Below are 21,129 nucleotides of genomic sequence, written 5' to 3'. Positions count from 1 at the left end.
TTCCATCTTTAAAAAAAATAGTGATTTTATCCAGGCTATATATCCAGACATATGTGATGGGCGCATAATAATGTAATGCATAACAGGAATTGCCCAATTAGCAAGGTTTTTTGCACCATTACTATAAAAAACAGGCATCTGTAAATACCATTAAGCAGCATTTATGTATAAAAAATGTCTAAAGTAATAAGTTATGTGGCCTACCACAAAAGAGATCTTCCCCAATCAGCAAGTAACTGCCCAATATGATTGATAGCAAAATTTGACAAATCAAATAGAATCCAGTGAGGCAGAAGCCAATCAAAACAGCCGTTTAAGTGATGGGGCGGGGCTATTTTTTGGCCGAGTTAAGTCACGAGTCACGAGGGTTTATGTGCTCATTGTGGTTTAGCATACGGGCGAAAGCGTGCGAGAGGTGAGTAAAACTTCACGAAAACATATTGGCCTTTTCAACAAGGAATTCTTTTGAATAAGAAATTATTCTGATTTTGGCACATTTTATACATATATTCGGAGTCTGACTTGAGGAGCTACTGCGTGTTAGGTTTCAGGTTAACGTTATGCTGCCATATGTTAGCTGACTAGCTCTTATACGTAACGTCAGTCATGTTAGTACGCAACGGCATTATTGCGTTGTTGGTTGTATAATTTTGCTCATGAGTGCTGTTTTATTTCAGATCCCCTGTATTGAGGGCGTCGTGAGATTTCTCTCCAGGGTTTATCACTCTGCTTCGCAAGGTGTAACCCAGTCAGGCACCGCCGTGCCGACCACTAACTAGCGTTTCCAACTAAACTGACAAACTCAAACCAGTAGTTCACCTCTTTTCAGGGCGACCAGCGGTGTGTTTATGTCTTTGTTTTGCGAAAACGGTGAGTACCTGGACGACAGGAGCTACGGATGGGAAAGGTATGTGGATTTTCGTTATTTCTAGTGTTTTTTCCTCTCATGTGTAACTTACGCGAACACTCTCGCGATAGTTGGTTTGTTTAATCAGATCTATGTGTGCGCATCAGTAATGTGTTGCATACTGCACCGAATAAAATGGCGTCCTTCTATGGTGTGACGCACTCTGCAGCATGGGTTTGCTCAGCAGAGGCCTGTTTGGTGTTTTATCCCATCAGAAACTAAATGCTGCACCGAATTTAGAATGTCAGGCTCTGTACTTAGCCTCACACTGCCACTGTTTACTATACTAAATAGCAACTTATTTCAGCCTAGAGTTGTTTCTAAATAGTTACACAGGACATATATATACCCCAATATCACTTTGACAGGTGGTCCTAGTAGATAACTAGTCAGTCTTATAGAGAATGGGCACACCTCGATTCATATGTCTGCTGTGTTTGATATCAGGGGGGTAATGTTGCTAAACTGTGTGACACTTGGTGTTTTCTGCTCTTAATCCTCATTCTCGGTTTTATTTCCCTTTCGCAGTGCTATAGTGCAGCTGACGGAACCTGTTTGGGGGGAACTTAGTCAACGAGCTCCAAGCCTGGAGCCTCAGTGGCCGTACCCTTTTCATGTCAGAGACAAAGTACTCTTGCAGTCGTTTATGTCATCCCCTCCTCTCCAAACAGAAGATACTAATAATTGCCAATTCAAGATCTTCTCGTCTTGCTGATAAACCATACGGGAAGCCAAAATGTCCATCAATGTCAACCGCAGCGTGTCGGACCAGTTCTACCGCTATAAAATGCCCCGTATCATTGCAAAGGTGGGTGTTAAAGGATGTGATATATATATATATATATATATATATATATATATATATATATATATATATATATATATATATATATATATATATATATAAAATAAATAATCTTCTAAACTGTTTCTATTTCTCACAGGTGGAAGGCAAGGGGAATGGAATTAAAACAGTCATAGTCAACATGGTTGATGTTGCCAAAGCTCTGAATAGGCCTCCGACATGTGAGCATTGAATTTAAAAGCTGTTTTACTTAAATTTTCATAAGTTTTTTTCATATAACATTAAATTGTAACCCCTGTTTAGATCCCACCAAATTCTTTGGTTGTGAGTTGGGAGCCCAAACCCAGTTCGATTCCAAGAATGACCGCTACATCGTCAATGGATCTCATGAGGCAAACAAACTGCAAGACATGCTAGATGGATTCATTCGCAAGTTTGTGCTGTGTCCTGAATGTGACAATCCTGAAACTGATTTGGTAAATACATTCTCCATTTTACCTGTACATTTAGACTTTTATAGCTAATAAAGATGCATAGATGAGTCATGGTCAGTGAGACCATTGATGAACCGGTGCATTCTAGACAAAAATGTGTGCCCTCGATGCCCAGTTGAACTGGATGCCCTTTATGTTTGTATGGATGTTGCTGAGTAGGTAGAGTCTATGGGGTCACACATCTGGCTTCTATGTGTTGAGATTGTTTTGCAGGTGTACAGAGGAAAGTAGCTGTGTCATTAGCTGTATACAGGCCAACTTCAGTCTCTCATTGTTACATTTATTCAGTCTCTTGTTTTCAGTTGCCAAAACTTACCAGCTAGGGCTGGGTGATATGGCAAAAAAATAAAATCCCGATTCACAATTTTACTAATATATTACTTGTATATAATTCAGGTAACTATCTTTATTAACCATCTAGTAAAAATTATATTCCATGTGCACCACACCTGAAGTGATCAGCATAGTGCAAATGCAAAACAATGTGAGCGGTTAATCAGATGCTCCATCTGGTCGGATAATTTTCTTCACTTAACTGTTATCATTGCTGAATTGTCAACATGTCTAATTGTAACGTTTGCCAACATTTTTATTCAAAACCACGAATATTTTTTTTTTTTTAAATAATAAAATTGTGGCAAAACATTAAATTAGAATTAATTGGAAAGCCCTACTACCAGCCATTGACAGCAGGGGTTTTGTCTAGGACCACTCGGATTGTGCCATTTCCCTGCAGCAGCTCACTGTGTCCTCATAATTAGTTTTTTTGTATATGATATAATGTATATCAGCATATAATCTTATCCCACATATCAATATACCTTTACAAAGTCCATATACCGCTCATGCCTACATAGTACACATCAAATATGGTAAACATAAGCTTGCTTGAGCCACCATGATGTTTTTTTTGTTTTGTTTTTTTGTTACAAGCACATTTAATTTTCTGCACGAACTGAGGTTTGTTTTTGCACATCAAGCAAGTACAGTTGAGCTTCCGTTTACCGTATGCAATGTGCTACATGTGTGTTGATCGGTGTATATTTATGAATAAAAGCCTAAATTAAATCTGTTCCTCATTACTTGTACAATGTCAATTACCTTTTTGAAGCGTCAACGTTTTGGTTGCAAGGACTTTGTATGGAGGGACATAAATTCTTGTTTTATTTAAAAATTCTTCATTTTTGTTTTAAATGTTATATTTTGAAAAAAAAAAAGTCTTATGGGTTTGAAGTGACATAAGACCGAGTAAATGACAAGTTTGATTATTAGATGAAATATTCAGTTGAGAACAAAATACTTTTACTTTGCTCTACTGATTTTCCTCTGCAGTGCAGTACTGTTTGACTTCCTGAGATTTTGCATAGTCTCAGCTGGCCTGGTTTCTGTTTCATGCGGCAGTCTGCCTTATGAACTGTCTGTAAGGTCATAAGACACAACACAGGATAAATCCTTATATCGATATACACACCTGTATACAGGGAAAAGCATACATTTTTATGGCAACAAAGCAATCTTTGCAGGTTTCAAGTACAGGAAGCTTTGTTTAGAAGTTGTGAGTTATTTGCCCCAGAGATTTATTGCTGGATTCATTGTTGTACAGATTGTTTATCAGTGTACCTTAAAGTTGCTTCAAATGTTCTTGTCATTGTAGCACATTAATCCCAAGAAGCAGACCATTGGAAACTCCTGCAAGGCTTGTGGGTACCGAGGCATGTTGGACACTAGACACAAGCTCTGCACCTTCATTCTCAAGAATCCACCTGGTAAATACAGATTATAAAGAGATGGTGAATTGAGGTTTTGAATCCCCAGTGGTAAATGTGTTGGTTATCTTCACCTTTAAATTGTTCTTGCTGTCATTTTCTTATTTCCATAAACCTTTCATTTTCACATGAAACCAAAAGAAGGCCTTTTCAGTTTCTGAGTATTTGGGTTAACCTTATGTGTTTCAGTCTTAGTATCTGCTGTAATGGTGGTCAGAAAATTCAGACCCATTGCATGTTGATTCTATGCATAAACTGAACTGTTTCCTCTCTCTGGTCTTGTGGTAGAGAATGACAGTGGATCTGTGAAAAAAGAGAAGGAAAAGAAAAACCGAAAGAAAGACAAAGAGAATGGCTCAAGTGGTGGAGAGGCTGGGAACCATAATGACATAGATGCCCCTGATGCGGTGGTAAATGCTGCTTTGAGAAACCACTTTCAGCCTAACCAGTGGAGGAAATGAGAAATGCTGGTGTTGAATGTGATTTTGATCATGGCAGGATGGGGATGATGATGATGAAGACTGGGCTGAGGAGACCACAGAGGAGGCACAGCGCCGCAGGATGGAGGAGATCAGCGAGCACGCCAAGGGTCTCACGCTCACTGAAGACTTGGAAAAATCCCTGGAGGAGAGGGTCAACATATTTTACAACTTTGTAAAGGTGTTTGTCTTAAGATCTTATTGAATTTTTTTTAAAGAAAGATACTATTTATATATAGACACTGTTTTATTCAGATCCAATCTTTTTACTTCTGCTCTTCAGGAAAAGAAGGACAGTGGAGCGATTGACACTGCAGATAAAGAGGTCTTGGCTGAGGCTGAAAGGCTTGATGTAAAGGCCATGGGTCCTCTGATTCTGAGCGAGCTGCTCTTTGATGAGAACATCCGTGACCAGATCAAGAAGTACAAGCGTCACTTCCTCAGGGTACGTCCTGACATCTATTAGCATTTTTAACATTTAGAACAATGGTTCTCAAATCTTTGATTCAAAGGCCCCTCGTTGTCCACAATATTTGAAAACCCAACACTAAATTAAGTTCCAGGGGTCACACTTTTAACCAATTAATTTACGTGTTTAAAAAAAATGGCACTCAATTTAATAAAATTTGTGGTCGACCGATATATCGGCCTTTGCATTTTTTTTTAAATATCTGCATTGACCGATACGTTTTTCTGTTTGTCCAATGTGTCAGAAGCGGGACTTTTATATTGACGGTGCTAAGAGTGCCACACACCGCTCCCATTCTTCATCATCATTAGTTTATGATCTCTGTTTAACAGTTCTGTCTAATACGTTATTAGATAGAAATATTAAACAAAGTAAATGGTATACCAAATAGTATAGCATTTGCTTTTATATTATTAGTACTATAACAGGGTTCCCGCGGGGTCTTAAAAAGTCTTAAAGTCTAAAATTCTGAACTTTAAATTTAAGGCCTTAAAACGTGTTAAAAACGGACAGATTTTCATCCGCGGTCTTAAATTTAATTTAGTCAGGTCTTAAAAAGGGTTTACCCTCGTTTATTTCCATAAACGCTGGCCGCAGAAAGTTATTACAAAGTAGTAAAAAAGTATGGAGTCGTAGCCTACAAAGCGGAGCTCTAGTGCTGGGGTCTCCAACACGTCGCTCGCGGCCTGATTGGAGGTCGCTCGCCAAGAGGCCATTCACATATTGCGTCTTTTGCGCGCTCAAGTTCATTCAAATGTAGGCGCGCGGTAAGCGTGCTCATAATAGCGTACCGCACGATATACGTCACCTTTTCTCATTAATATTCATTAAGCTAGCGACGGTTGCTAGGGGGGTCAAACTCGCGCGTGTCACTCATGCTAGACGCATGTAAACAGTTTACGGACGAGATGTCTACTGAGCTAAACCTGCTAACTCTGTCCGAGAATGATGTCCCCGGTGCCAAATTCACTGGTATAGAAGTAGAAGAACATACAAATATTCAATTGAAGAGATGGCTTGAGTGTAGAGGGCTGAAAAAGACGGGAAAAAGAGCCGACCTGATCCAGAGGTAGATTGTTATCGACAGAATTTCTCCCCCAAAAAACATCGCCTTACGCCACTGACAGTGACATTTTGCAGTTTCAACAAGCTATCTTTTACCACCCTATGTCCTGTCTGTCATATATACTATGTCCTCTGGTTGTCTTGCGTCTGACAGTTGTTGGGGGTAATTTATATTATTATTATTATTATTAATGTATTTATTTTTTGTTTAGCGATCGCTAATGCTACTTGGTCACAACCAACAACACTTAATTTTTAATTAATATCAAATCTAAATTCTCTCAATTATTTTACCCTCCCCCCTAAGGCTGTTTCCTTACTACAGAAAAAGTAAATCTGTCAGATCTAGGGCCTACCTGTAGCATGACCAGGCTTATTTGAGGGATAACCGGCAGAAAACAAGCAGTACTAGCATGAATCATAAGCGAGCGTGCTTCTATGTTGACCCCCTTCCGGTTTACGTTGCTGACGTCACGCGGCCTTGCGGTCTAAAAATAGCACTCGTGCGGCACGCTATTGAAGCGACGCGCTCGTTTTTTCCAGGCGCTGTCTGAAAGCTCAGTCAACAGGAAGGATGGGGGTGCACCCAAACACTACGGGTGTTTTTCTCTTCTCCGTAAATAAATCTTGTGGCAGAGCTACAGCAAGCGTTTTTCGGTGGTGGAAAATCCATTAGCTACTACAACCAGAGAATGTCTAATAGGAAGAGAATTGGCACTCTCTGCTTACTTCCGGTTTCTGGACTGGCTGCAGTAACACGTCTCTGTCCATGCGGGGGCGCTCGCAGGCGAGTGCAGAATGAATGGAGGTCTATGGCGAAATACCCCTCAAAATCCACTTTTCTCAGGATATAATTTTGTGTCTAGTAATTTGAATGTTGTATTCGAAAGGAGATGCAAAGAAATTACACATTGCTGGGTGTTAGATTTTTTAGAGTCACTTATTTGCTTTAAAAAGTCTTTTAAAATGTCAATGACATCATACACATCGTACGACCAGAGATGCTGCTTTACGGCAATCCTTCAGTCACTATGGTGCTTTCGCACTCTGCACTTTCTTTTCTCTCGAGGCATCGACAACACAGCTGACACAGGCAAACACACGTGCTGGAAGAGTTTTTGTTTTGTTTGTTTCTGGTCCCGCTTCGGATACCACGATGCCATCAAGCGGCATCTCTGGTCGTAATCAGTCCTTCACTGACCAATCAGCTTTAATTAGCAGAATGCTAGCGTGTTATGGGCAACAACAACTCAACCTGTAAGAAATCGAAAGGACATAAGTACTCGTTCATTCAACTTTCGACCTATAACCCATGTTGAACTTGCAAAACCTACAATAAAATCTGAGATTTCTCAACGGCAATCGGGTGAAAGAGACACATTTAGCCGTATAGCCCCATAGACTCCCATTCAGTCTGCACTCGCCCGCGATCACCTCCAGTGGAATTCTAATGGAACTGCAACCAAGATCGATACAATGGGGCTAATAGGAAGTGCCAAGGCTCTCCGTAGACGGGCTCTGCTACAACTTCTTTGTCATTGTGGAGACGCAGGGCATGGTTGCATAGCAACGCCAGACGGGAAAATAGGACCGAATTTTATTATTAATAATAAAAGATAAGCTAAAGTGCATTGTAAATGTCAGTAATTTATCTTTTTTGACTCATTCTTTTTATAAAAAAATATTTATAAAAAAATATTTAAAGTCTGAAATATGTGAGGTTTATCTTTTTCTAAAACCTTTTTTGTTAAACCTTTATTTTAACTTGTACATGTTAGTATATAACATGCAAGACACTTTAAAAATGTTCATTTTTAATGGTATTATTTTAATGTTTATGTAAACAAAAAGTGCATATTGATGCTAAATTTATTTGTTATTTGCTGGTTTTCGACATAAAACTTGGTGAATTGATTTCATTGTACATTATTAATACTTTTTGAACATCATTCTGTGATAACCGTGATCATTTTTGTCACTATAATAATGAAATTAAATGTTCATGCCATTTCATCTCTAGTTATGATCAACTAAAATCAACTAATTATGTGTTTTTTACAGTATAATATGCAATTTTCTATAAAAAAAATTATATCTGATTCTGTTCTTTTCTCTGACACGCGTTGTTGGGTGTGGAAGGTTACTAATGTGATTTATCGGCAAATTAAATTAATGCTTTTTCAATTACTGAATTCATTGAAATAAAATGAATTCTTTGATTTGAATATTTATTTGGTAATGCGTCGTGTAGGTCTTAAATTTCAATCTTTATGGTCTTAAAATGTCTTAAAAAGGTCTTAAATTTGACTTGCTGAAACCTGCAAGAACCCTGTATAAAAACAAACGCTGTATAATACGTTGTCATTTACCATCAGCGTTCGGAAATCTTTGACTATCTAATAAACATTGCTTTTCACAAACCATACTGACTTTGTCCAATCCAGCAGTGAACAGCTTCATCTGACGTGTACATTTGTTGCCTGCATGAACGTGCATAATTTTAAAATTGGCTACCTAATATATCCATGTAGTCCAAGATAATGGAAAACCCTGGTTTGTTGTAATTAAAAAAGGAGTGAATTATCTGGATTTATTTTCTTAATCTCTCAAATGCTATTAGTTGCACATCAACAAGTCTTTCCATATTTCTTTTGTTAAAATGCATTATTGCTGCTTTTGCAAATGTCATACTGACTTGTTGATGAACTATAGTAAATATAAGAAGTTTACATTTCTACCCACAGTTCTGCCACAACAATAAGAAAGCTCAGAAGTATCTGCTGGGTGGGTTTGAGTGCCTTGTGAAGCTGCATCAGACTCAGCTCTTACCCAGAGTCCCCATTATACTCAAAGACCTGTATGATGCAGATCTACTGGAGGAAGATGTCATACTTGCATGGGCTGAAAAGGTAACCTACCATCAAAACACTTGACATTCTAGAATCTGTCATGATCAGATGCCAAACATCGATCTCAGTTGTTTACATGCATGAAACCAAATATAAATGTAGCCATAGACAGAAGGATGATGTGGTCCGTTGCCAGGCAACCCTTGAAGGATCTGTCATTTTAGCCTGAATGTCTGAGGGGGTTGTAATATGGTAACGTCTGTGACCTGCATGCTTGATAACAGCAATCATACTTGACTAGTCCAGTGTTTAAGGGTGTTCCGATTGGATTTTTGAAGCCGATTGTCGATAAGAAGCATTTTTCAAAAAAAATTCTCACCTAAATGTTTGATCATGCAGTGCATTTGTTTTTACAATGGGGCAATTTTGTTGCACAATAACTTACACACAGCACGAGCCTGATTTCACGAGTTGAATTCACAAAATAGACAAGTAAACAGTTTGTTAAATAAGAACTGAACTATTTACAAGCAATATCACAAATAAATAAAATGGAATAAAGATACAAAGGAAATCAACAGTGCTTTAAGGTTTTATTCAGGTAGGTCTAACAGTAGTAGAACTTTAAAAAGGAATCAAATAATACTGGATGGTCTTCCCTGAATAAATTAAATACAGATTAATCTTTAGAATTAAAGTTATTCTTTCAAGTGCAGCGAGTGTCAATGTTAATCAAACAACAAGACAAAATCAGTGACAGCAGCAGGGTTGTTAGGCTGCTGTCACTTTAAGACCGAATGCACGGATCCAATATACTGATACACATGCATTTTCTTTCTGAATTGTTTACATTCATGTAAGACAAAACCGACTGTTTACATGCCTACTATTTGACTATTTAGTGCAATTTGGTACTCAAGCTTTTTGTGAGGCAGCCTTATGTGTGAGTGCATGCCCCTTAAGAAATGCAGCCTATAAACTTAAGTCAAACGACGCGACACTGCCTCAATTGCCACTGCATGACAATTCCTGTCTCAACTCTGCAGCGTGCAGATGTGGTGACTTGAAGCCATTTGCGCATTTTAACAGTGAAAGGGAGAGAGATTCACTCACGCTGTTTGAGAAATATGAATTGTACCTCACCTTCAGCATAATTTTACCCACGCCGGACAGAGATTGAGACTGCTTTGCTACATACCTCTTACGTCAGGAGCATGTCTTTTGAGATCGGTCAGTTTTTTTCGATACCGGTGCCAAATCAATACTTTTAAAACGGTACCAGTGCCTGAACTGATACTTAAAAAAAGAGCCTCAATATGATGGAGAATGACTTTAAAAAAAATAAATAATAATAATTAAATAAGAATTCTTTAAATTGAACAATATATGTATTTTTAAAGTATACTTAAATATATAAATATAAGTCAATACAATACAATACATAAATACAAAACACAACAAATTTACATAACAAATTCACAATAAAACCTAAGCCACCTAACTCAACTACAATAATTTTACACTAAGTTACAGTACTAATAACAGCAAAGTAGTCTGTATTCTTGTTATGCTACAAACCAGCTTTAAATTTCAGCATTTCTTTTGCAGAAATATGACCGTTTTTTTTACCTTCTCTGGCAAAATAACCTCTCCTGACTTATTGCATGTTCTGCCAAAGGACGTTATTTTATAGTGTATCACCTTAAATGCCGTGATGTGAAACCCTGTGTAAGAAAAACGCCGTCATGTTAGCAACTGACAATGAGCGCTCATCAGGATCAACTGAATGCTGGATTTTTAAAAGTATGTGAAATTCGCGGCTCTATTGTTGCAGTAAACTTGCACAACGTTCTTCAATGAATAATTTATTAGATGTACGCCAGTCCGTTACTAAATGTAACGCAACAAATCGTTTTCTTCCACGTCATATGTCAGTCAGTCCTTGGCTGATATTTTTTTATTCAATACATGTAAGTGAATATGTTTTGTTATTTAAGAAACCTTTATAATGATTGATTCATGTTAGTTGATCTATAATGCACCGCAGTTCAGACAATTATCTGTCAGGTTTACAAGTCAATTCATCCACTTCTCCCGAAATGCATGAAAGCAAGTGACTGGTGAAGTGTGAGACGAATAGAGTAAATTTTATAGTTATCTACACAATGTGTATCTAACACGTCATCAATATAATCAAAATAATTATTGCCGCTTCCATAGACATCAGTGTGTATTTTACAAAGTATAAATGTATTGTTTTGCTAGTACTTGTGTATTTAAATGTCCGAAACCTAAAAAAACCTTATGTTGTTAAACACTGCCAACGCACGAACGCAGATTTGAATTTAGAAGTTGATGATCACGCGATCTGAACGTTCTAGTCACACCAGTGTGAATGATCGTAGGGTTAACTAGTGATCACTTGTGGTGATTAGGGGCACGGTTTTGTGTAAGGTAGGCACTAGGCAGGTTTTTTGTGCACTTCTATTTCCTGTCGCTATTCATGCTTTTTTTATTGTACATGAGTGTAAACAGCCGAATAACCCTTTATTTAAAGGCGTAATTTATGTTCTGTAGGCCGGTCCGTTGCATTACGATTGAAAGCAGTATCAATAATGTCAAAAATGTGATGTGCAGTCAAGTTTGTGTGTGTATGCTGTATAAATGAGTGTATAAATGCTTGTGATTTGCAGAGTTTTGACGAGTTTTATAGACTTGCTATTGTTATTCAAAAGAACAGCACCTCAACTAGGGCTGCACGATTATGACAAAAATCATAATTGCCGATTATTCCCTTGAAATTGTAATTGCGATTATTAATTACGATTATCACAATTTACATTTGATATATATATATATATATATATATATATATATATATATATATATATATATATATATATATATATAGACATATTATTATACATGTTTACTTAAAAATTGTGAACACACACACTGTCCCCCTTTACTTAACATACACATTAATTGTAAGAATATGACTAATAGTAAAGACTACTGAGAAATAAACATTAGGCATAGATGCTAAATCTATTAAATAGCAGTCCCAAACTAGCTTTTGTTAATACAATGTTGGTATGAGCCACCAGTCATTTAAAAATATCAAAAATAACACAAAGTGAAAATAAAGTGGCATTTTGGGGTTAATATTGAAACGACAGTTACCATGGTGATACACAATATTAACAAGAACTGTTAATGAAACATGGAAACTGCTCCTGGTGAATAGAATGAAAATCATACCTGCATGCAAATCCTTCTTAGCTAACACACGACATACCAGTAACATGATTTATTGGTATTTTACTTTTATTTCGTGACTTACTAATTTACAACGTAACAACGTTGCATGCTCGTAGTTTCCTTTGCATTTTATACACAGCGCGCGCCGCCGCATTTGCGCGTGCGATTTAAGAGTGTGCGCTACGAACACAGTAGCCTATAACGGCTGACATGACTGTCACAGGAACGTCCGTTTTTCTGAGGTGAAATTCTTTTTATTTTAATACTTACACATAGCACTGCCTGGTAGTTTCTATTGTGCTGGGTTTTCTGAAGTAGTTGTGATTCGCCTCTCATAACATGCTCTAAATGCACGCAGAGTGGATTTTTTTTTTTTTTTTTTTGTAATCACGGTTTTGAACGATTACGTAATCGTGGCATCCATAATCGTAATCGCGATTAGAAATTCGATTAATTGTGCAGCCCTAACCTCAACCTAAAATATCTACCCGCGCCCCTGGTGGTGATGATGCTTCTTGTGTCCGTTTTGAAGAACCAGAGGGCAAACATTTGAACCAACATCTGAGGCATTTAAGTGGCACCGAAATCTGCGTTTTGATTCGGTCCGGTTCCATATTAGTACCGGGTTTCGGTACCCAACCCTACCTACCAGTATTCATGAGTTTAAACCTGTTTGTGATGTTTTGCTGTAGGTGTCCAAGAAGTATGTCTCTAAAGAGTTGGCTAAAGAGATTCATGCCAAGGCAGAGCCCTTCGTTAAATGGCTCAAAGAGGCAGAGGAGGAGAGTGAGGGCAGTGAGGAAGAGGAAGATGATGATGAGGACAATGTTGAGGTAAAAAAAAAGCCACATTATCACACCAACTTTCATAACCAGGGTTTTCAGATTTTTTTTTTGTAAGATTGTTATACAAAATGTGATGCTTAACATTGTTGGATAGCACAGAATTTGCTCAAATTTCCCTTTTCCCTAGGTGGTGTATTCCTCCTCTGCCCGTGAGCTAAAAATGGAGACTAAAAAACCTGAGAAGTCAGAACATGAGGAGGAGGACATTGATATTGATGCCATTTAAAGAAATAACCAAAAAGCTAAATTTGCCTCTTCCATATTGCTCAGCTTCTTTTTGTCAGACGCATGCCTTTTCACCTCCTTTGGCCTTTTCTTCAGCTCCAGGCCTAGGTTAGCGATCTGCTGAAAGCCACTTATTTAGTCTTCTCACCAGCTCTACTGATGAATTGTTGCTTTCGTTTGTATGCATGAGTTTCTTAGATTCTAGAGCATAAAATGCACTCGAGTTCCCCTTGTATTTTTGCAACTATTAAAGATTTGCCTGTGAATTCCACCATGTTTCTAGTTGTTTTTGAGTCACAAAAAATAATTATGTTGCAAGGACATTTAAATTGATCAAAAATAACCGTGACAATTTCTGGCAATACAAAAGACTTTTATTTCAAATAAAGGCTGTTCTTTTGAACTTTCTATTTGTTTCCACAAAAATAAATGATTGAGCATCAAATCAGCATATTAGAGTGATTCTGAAGGATCATGAGACACTGAAGAGTGGAGTAATGATGCTGAAAATTCAGCTTTGTCATCACTGAAATAACTTAAACATTTTAAACAATATTGAGGTTATTTGTATTTTTGATCAAATAAATGCAGTCTTTGTGAGCACTGAGCAGCATAAAATACTTTTTTAAATTCTTAAAAAAAAAAAAAAAAAAATCTCGCTGGGTATGTTTCTGAATTTAAGGTGACAGTCTTAAAGAGCTCAATTTTTGATCATCAGTATAGTCTACAGCTGCCTTTTCTGGCCAGAAGCTACTGGCTTAGATAAAAACGGGTCACTGAATGACATTAAACAACCACAATTGAGCCATCACTTTGTTGCACACTGGTCTTTCACAATGTCCTGGTAGCCTTCAAAAAGTTATAAAGATAATCACTGTGGGGGAAATGGGTTGAGACTGCTAATAAGAACTCAGGAGTTTCCAAATTAGGCATTAATTTACCTTTTATTGTTGCACATTTGCACAAGTCATGTTTTAGTTATGGGACTTTTAACGGGTCCAAATCAAGTCAGACAGTAGGCCATAAAAGACAAATCCAGGAAATCATAGAAATGCTTAGCACAAAACACAGTTTCTGCACACATCCATATAGAAAGTCATAATTTCCTCGACAGAAACAATCCTAACATTCTGCAAGCAGCTAACTACGACTATTTCAGCAACATACATTTCAAAGAGCATAAATACTTAATTTCCCTTTAATCTTTACACCAGTAGAAGACAATCACAGTGTTTTGCCCCACACAGGGCTTTCTGTTAAATGCTATTTTCAAAAAGTACAAAATACATTAACGCAGGAACTATATAATTACTATGTCAATCAAAAGGATTTTGGCACTGAAACCCCTACCCCTTTTTATATAAATTTTGGATGGTATTACATTGTGCAAAACGCAGATAAGCTAAAACTTTCCACTAGTCTAATATTTCATCTCTCTATCCTGATTAGCTTACATTGATCTTAGTGCAACACGGAGGTAGTCTGACAACTACCGGCTTCTTTTCATTAACACATTAACATTAATCTGCCAAATTAAACAACTGCATTTAACAAATTAACAAACAAAACTACAATGGGTGTGAGAATAAACAACAAATTCAAAAAGCAACTGCTACTAATGTCCCTTAATTTTTTTCTTCAAAATCTTAACTATCCATAACATTCCGTTAAAGGACTATTCCATGTTCAATACAAGTTAAACTCAAACGACAGCATTTGTGGCATAATGTTGATTAACAGGTAAATGTTGAACTTGTTTTCTTATGCTTTTTCGACTATATTACCTAGTGTGTAATATAGCTGTTTGTGAATGTAAAAAGTCTGCAAAGCTTTAAAGATCAAAGTGCACGACAAAAAGTTCTCTTCTAAAAAAAGAAATTCTGAACTGCTGAAACGAGTTGTCAGCAATTCCAATAGGTTTGTAACAAATTTGCACAATGGCAGGCTATGGTTACAGGCTACAGCTCCATTGGCTGCCCGTGAACAAAGTCTAGTTTGATCCTCAAACACAGTAGTAGTAGCTGAGGCATGGAAGAGTTTGGTTTGTGTTGTCGACATGTCGGGAAGATGCTGTTTTCAGCGCTGTGAAATCCAAAGATCCACTTTGCATGCACTTCCAAGGAATCAAGCTGGAATTGTTACGGAAAAAAACAACGGCATCGATACTGTACATTTCACTGTGTATCAAGCGCTTTCAGGAGCTGAATTTCAAATGTGGTAATGGCCGCTTCGTTTCCGACACACACTGTAAGCCGTAGACCAATCACGACAGACTCGGTCACCTGACCAATCAGTGCAGAGTAGGCTCATGGAAAGGAGACTGTTGAGACCATTTTTAGACTTTAAAAAGTGAGGAGATGCTGCAATGTTATTATGAGGAAAACCTTGGATGCATGAAAACCTTTTGTAGAAGACCTCCAAACCTTTAAAATAGCATAATAGGGTCAAAATAAATGTTATTTTAAAATATGAGTATTATTTGAGTCCAAAAGTGGCAGTAAAGACTGCTATAAAGCATTTCTATTTTAAATAAATGTAGTTCTTTTGAACTTTCTATTCATCAAAGAATCCTTAAAATTAGGTGAATTTGGATTCAAAAGGATTATAGTTTATAAAATCACTTAAAATTAGTCTTCTGATAAAATGTGCATATTATTTGAGCTGTGAAGCTGTTTAAATGTTTTTAACAGTAATTTTAATTTTCTATACTATTGAAATAGTGAGTATTTTGTACCTCACTGTGTCCCAGATTGCTTTTTTTTATTATTTTTCTAAGAAAAGGACAAACAAGTTGAAATGAATTTCTGTAATAATCAACATTATGCCACAAATGCGATTGATTTAAACCCACACTTAACCCGAAATATACATTTAATGCAAATTCAAGAGAATAGGGCAAATCTCTCTCTTATTAAATAAATATCAGCTTCAAATTGAAAGGAAAAGCATGGGGATGCTAGCCATTTTTCTTCATATACTAGATTTTAGATGACAAGATTAAAGGTATCACTGACAGCTTCACCAGAAGAGGGCACTATTGGCTTGGTCAGCTTTGATTTTTATCATTTTTGTCATCACCTTTTTCCACCGTAGCATCGTTCCCCATATTGCTTTTGGTATATTTGGCTTTGGCATGGTACCGTGGATGTTGATCGCTTTTGAATTCGAGCGACCATGCTGACTGCTTAAAAAGTGTAATCAGAATTATTTTAGACTGAAATGAGATCTGTGGCACTGGATGAAAAATTCAGTGCTGCATACTTTAAGAAGCTCACATGAGAAGTGACGTGTTTGAGCCTACAGTAAGGGTTGTGTTATCTCACTATTGGACAGATGCAGTGGCGGTAGCTGCCTTTGTGTCACCTGCTGCACAAAGATAAAGAGAAACCCGATCACGAGTGCGGTGCCGAAGATGGATCCCACAGCCCAGGCGTAGGAAGTCTCTCTGGGCACGAGCGGCACCACTGGTTTTGGGGTTGACGTCTCCACTAAGAGATCCTGCACGCTTGACAAAGAGCCATTGTTGGGCAAGGGCTTGAGACCAAGAATGCTGCACATGAGAGGATAGAGGTCGACGGAGCGCATGGACGCCTTGGTGTAGTCTTGGCGGAAAGCGGGTCCGCGGGCGACGAACACAGGTTGCATGCTGGGAAGGCTGTTGTTGTAACCATGGTTTCCCACTGCAAATCAAACACATGATCATTAAATAACTGCAAAGGTATCTCAAGGTATTGATAAGCAAGCACATCGGCGACATTAATGTGTTATCGCATGTGTTCGTTGTGCTTGAATTATGTGTAAATAACAATACGCACACATAAGAGATCCATTTCTGTTCTGCATGACCGTCCATCCCTCTTTGACCTCTATGATCAGAGGCATGATCCTGGCATTGTGTCTGTAGTGGTATTGATCTGGAATCTCCTCCTTTTTATACACAGCCATGTTAGGGTTGGCGTTCTTCAACGAGCTGTAGACCTCTTCAAGTTTGCCTGGGTTAAGAGGAGGACTCAAATACTGTTCACACAGAATGCGTTTTTCATTGTTTTTCAAAGTAAACATGAGCTAGACAGACGTGTTTAACCGTTGCGCTCGCGTCTTTTGCAGCATCTCGTGCATGGCGCGCTTTTCTAAAAATGTGGTGCTAAAGTTAAAACAAGTTTAGTGTTTTTCCAGACCTTGCATTTCTTTTCACTCCTCTGACCTCCGTCTCGCGTTTTTAACAGCAAAAACACGTTTTGTGTGAATGTGTCACCAATTATAGCAGCATATTATTTCATTGATGATTGATGAGTGTTTCTTACAAATAAAATCTCTTAAAACACTTTTCACGCACTCATTAATAATTTGTCCACTAATAATATCTTATAGTGTATAAATCATGAGGTAATTGTCTTGTTTCTGAAAGTCATGAACTTTTCCACCAAATCTCAAATGATGTGTTGTGTTTAACAGCATTCTTTGGTGAAAATGACGGTGATGGAAATGAACATTTTTGAAATAAAATAACCATCTCTTTTGTCATGCCACGGTTAATTTCATAGTTAGGTTTTGATGTATCCTAAATACACAATAATACTATTTGCATTTTTGCCTTGCCTGAAGTTCATTCTTATTGGAAATTGTAAAAAAAAATATTTTGCTCACAAATTATATTTGTCCTGCTTTTGACCAGGATGTGGTCTTCATATTACAAAAAGAAAAAAGATGAAATCTATTAGTTTGAATACAAACCATAGACAAAGAAAGAGCCTTAAGTGGAAGAAACACCTGACTGCATTAATAGCGCAAAAAACAATAACAAATGCTTTGTTTTCATTCTTACCTTCTTTCGGCAAAATACCAACTACAGGACTCTTGTCTATCCATGTGTAAAGATCTCGGCTGACGTAGGTGTCCAGCTCAATAATCTTATCATGTGATAACTGAGTCATTCCATGATCACTTGTAACAATGAGATTGACTTTATCATAAAGGTTAGCGGCTTTGAGCTTGTCCCTGAGGAATCCCAACTTCTCATCGATGTCTGCTATGACTGCATCCATTTGTGAACTCTCCGGCCCCAAGTTATGCCCGCTCTCGTCTGGCTCCTCCCAGTATAAGACACCAAAATTGATGGCCTTCGGCCCTGAGAACCAATCAATGAGTTTCTCGACTCTGGTCTCAAAGGGTACTGACGCATTATAACTCATGTAATGTGTTGGGTACTTTCCACCAATTGCTACATCTGATCCAGGCCACATGGCAGCTCCGCTCGTCCTGCCAGCCTTTTGATTGGTCACCCACAACGGCACGGCCTCCTCCCACCACCATGCATCGTACACTGAAGGTCCCTCCATGGAAAACGACTTGTTGTGAATGGGGTCGTACATTTCATTAGCAATGATGCCGTGGGTTTCGGCGTGTAATCCTGTCACTAAGGTGTAGTGGTTCGGGTAGGTTTTGGTGATGTAGGTGTTCTCCACTTTCTCCACCTGCACACCCTCATCCATCAGGGCACGAAAATTGGGAGTGGGTACTCGGTTCACATAGTCCCAGCGGAAGCCATCAAAGGACACCAGTAGCAGCTGGCTTTGCTCTTCTTGCTGGGAGCTTGATGTCTGTAGCAGTACTAATAAGCAACTAAGGAAGCAGCTCTGGTATGGCATGATGCAAGTTTTTCTATGAAAGGGAGACCTAGAAAAACAAATTCATTGTATAGACATGAATGGGGAATGAAAGAAAGTTTGGACCATTAACAACATTCTGATAAAGGTCAATATTCTGGTTAAACATGTATCAGTTATTGGAATTCCTACTGCATACATCAGTGTTCTTCAACCTTGCTCCTGAAGGACCCCCAACACTGCACGTTTTCTTTGTCTCCCTAATCAAACACACCTAATTCAAATCATCAGCTCATTAACCCATGTGAAAATGAGCTGATGAATTGAATCAGGTGTGTTTGATTAGGGAGACAAAGAAAAACGTGCAGTGTTGGGGGTCCTTCAGGAGTAGGGTTGAAGAACACTGACATACATACATCAGCATATTGCTAATAAGACATGTGCATTAATTTCTGGAAATTGCTTGGAAGATGCTCTTGCCATTTAGCCTACTATGCTAAAAGAATAACATAGAACATAGAAGAACATCATAATCAATTTAAATAATCACATTGATGTCCTTAACAATAACTTACAAGAGCCAGATATTTTACAACATGTTGGCTATAAAATTTCAATGTTTATAAAATATTAGTATACAATCATACAAAAATGTTTTTGTTTTTTTTTCAACATCTTGACTTTTCAGAAATGTCAGTATCTAATATCACCCAGAACTATCTTTGTTTGGACATGCAAATATATGAATTAATGTTAAGGTTATGGTGGATATTCTGAACAAGATATTTACTTACCAGAATATTGACTTAATCGTAATCTGATTATGGCACTAAAAATAATGTCAACCATTTCTGATATACATTATATATATATATATATATATATATATATATATATATATATATATATATATACAGTATATAGCTGTAAAAGGGGAATGCAGCTTTGTGAAAGATCATAATGGAAATCTTAAAATATCGGTACTCAGAGAAAACTAAATATATATATATATATATATATATATATATATATATATATATATATATATATATATATATAACCAATCAACGACTGACACATTGTTGAAATAAAAAAAAATCCCTTTAGATGACAATGCAATCGGTCGCGCACTGTGTCATGAATGGCACTGCATGTATGAACGGTTATGCATGTCATATTCGGTCATGAAAGTGCAGCCTACTTTCAGAGCGCCTGCTCAGTTAACAGGTGCATTTCTCTTATACATAATGTAACAACTAAATGGAAACATTTCGGTATATAAACGCTCTAACAGGTCAAAACGGATGTCAAATATAGCCTACCGAAATAATTCAATTGTATAGTGCGTCACTAGAAATGGAACATCATGACATCATACACAATGCAGCGCATTTCAGCCGCCTGTAACGTTAATGCTGCTCGCTCGATTCACTCTCATCCTTTAAAAAAAATCTACAAAACAATCCTTGTTGGGTTCTTTCACATCAACCTTAACTGACGAGTGTGCTTATCCATTAAACGGCAGCTGCTGTTAACAAACGGGAAACCGTAGCTCAAGTTAGCGCAGTGCATGCTATGACAACTCTTTATGTCATTACGTTACATCGCGAAAATGTCTCCGATATAATGCATCTTCACAATTACAACCAGTAAATTTTAAATTAAACGCATATATATAACCTGAGGTAATACAAGCAACCGTTCAGCTTACCGTGTGTGTGGGGAATATTTGGCACTGCAAAAAAAATAAACACAGTCACTGAGGCACAGGGTCGATCACAGGAAGCTCCGCCTATTTTTCGCTCTCCATCTCATTAGAGAATATGTTACAGAAAAATCATTAGCAATAAACTCTAACAACACTATTCATTTTATTTTCATTTACAAGTAGTGTGTATATTTAGGCTACATATGACAACCCTAAATGGCAGACGTAAGTGCCAATTCTGAATTGCTTTTTGTTGTGTGCAGGTACTATTTTTAACCAGGAATCCTTCAGGGGGGTATTAAGTTTAAAATACGAATTTTTAGGCGAATTTTCTTTAACGTCCCGGCCTTGCAGTCGCCGCAGAGCTAAGCCTACCTGTGTTTGTAATATATAAAATATTAATAAATGTTTTGTCAAATGTAAACAAAAGCGCTAGATCAGGCTATAGACGTCATAAATTATGGTTAGCTCCTCGAACAATTTCTGTTCGCGAGGGTTTACCATCACATTCTGACTAATGTGTTTAACGATAGGCTGTAAGGTAAAAGTACATAGTCAGGATACACAGGCTATAGCTATGTAAAAACGAATAGGCCTAACTTATACTGTAAGTTTCATTATTCTCCACCAGAGGTCACACAAACATAATA

At 37.6% G+C, this 21,129-nt stretch overlaps 2 protein-coding genes across 2 annotated transcripts; one reads left to right on the top strand and one right to left on the bottom strand.

Annotated features, from left to right (window-relative positions):
* Positions 1-298: 298 nt before the first annotated feature.
* Positions 299-13,436, top strand: eif5 (eukaryotic translation initiation factor 5). Its single transcript, XM_084091228.1, has 12 exons — positions 299-415; positions 678-907; positions 1,436-1,715; positions 1,852-1,933; positions 2,016-2,188; positions 3,861-3,972; positions 4,261-4,382; positions 4,471-4,632; positions 4,735-4,896; positions 8,730-8,894; positions 12,788-12,928; positions 13,068-13,436. Exons 3-12 carry the CDS (start codon positions 1,644-1,646, stop codon positions 13,164-13,166), a joined length of 1,290 nt encoding a protein of 429 aa, XP_083947354.1. The 5' UTR covers positions 299-415; positions 678-907; positions 1,436-1,643; the 3' UTR covers positions 13,167-13,436.
* A 654-nt stretch (positions 13,437-14,090) lies between these two features.
* Positions 14,091-20,558, bottom strand: enpp5 (ectonucleotide pyrophosphatase/phosphodiesterase 5). Its single transcript, XM_084091227.1, has 4 exons — positions 20,483-20,558; positions 17,991-18,841; positions 16,981-17,157; positions 14,091-16,845 (listed from the first exon to the last, which is right to left on the bottom strand). The coding sequence occupies exons 2-4, from the start codon at positions 18,811-18,813 to the stop codon at positions 16,463-16,465; spliced, it is 1,383 nt and encodes a 460-aa protein (XP_083947353.1). The 5' UTR covers positions 18,814-18,841; positions 20,483-20,558; the 3' UTR covers positions 14,091-16,462.
* Positions 20,559-21,129: the final 571 nt, after the last annotated feature.

This window comes from Abramis brama (genome assembly GCF_963993115.1).
Source record: "Abramis brama genome assembly, chromosome: 18".
NCBI lineage: Eukaryota > Metazoa > Chordata > Actinopteri > Cypriniformes > Leuciscidae > Abramis > Abramis brama.
The sequence above is the reverse complement of the archived record's forward strand: the minus strand, read 5'-3'. Positions and strand labels throughout refer to the sequence as shown.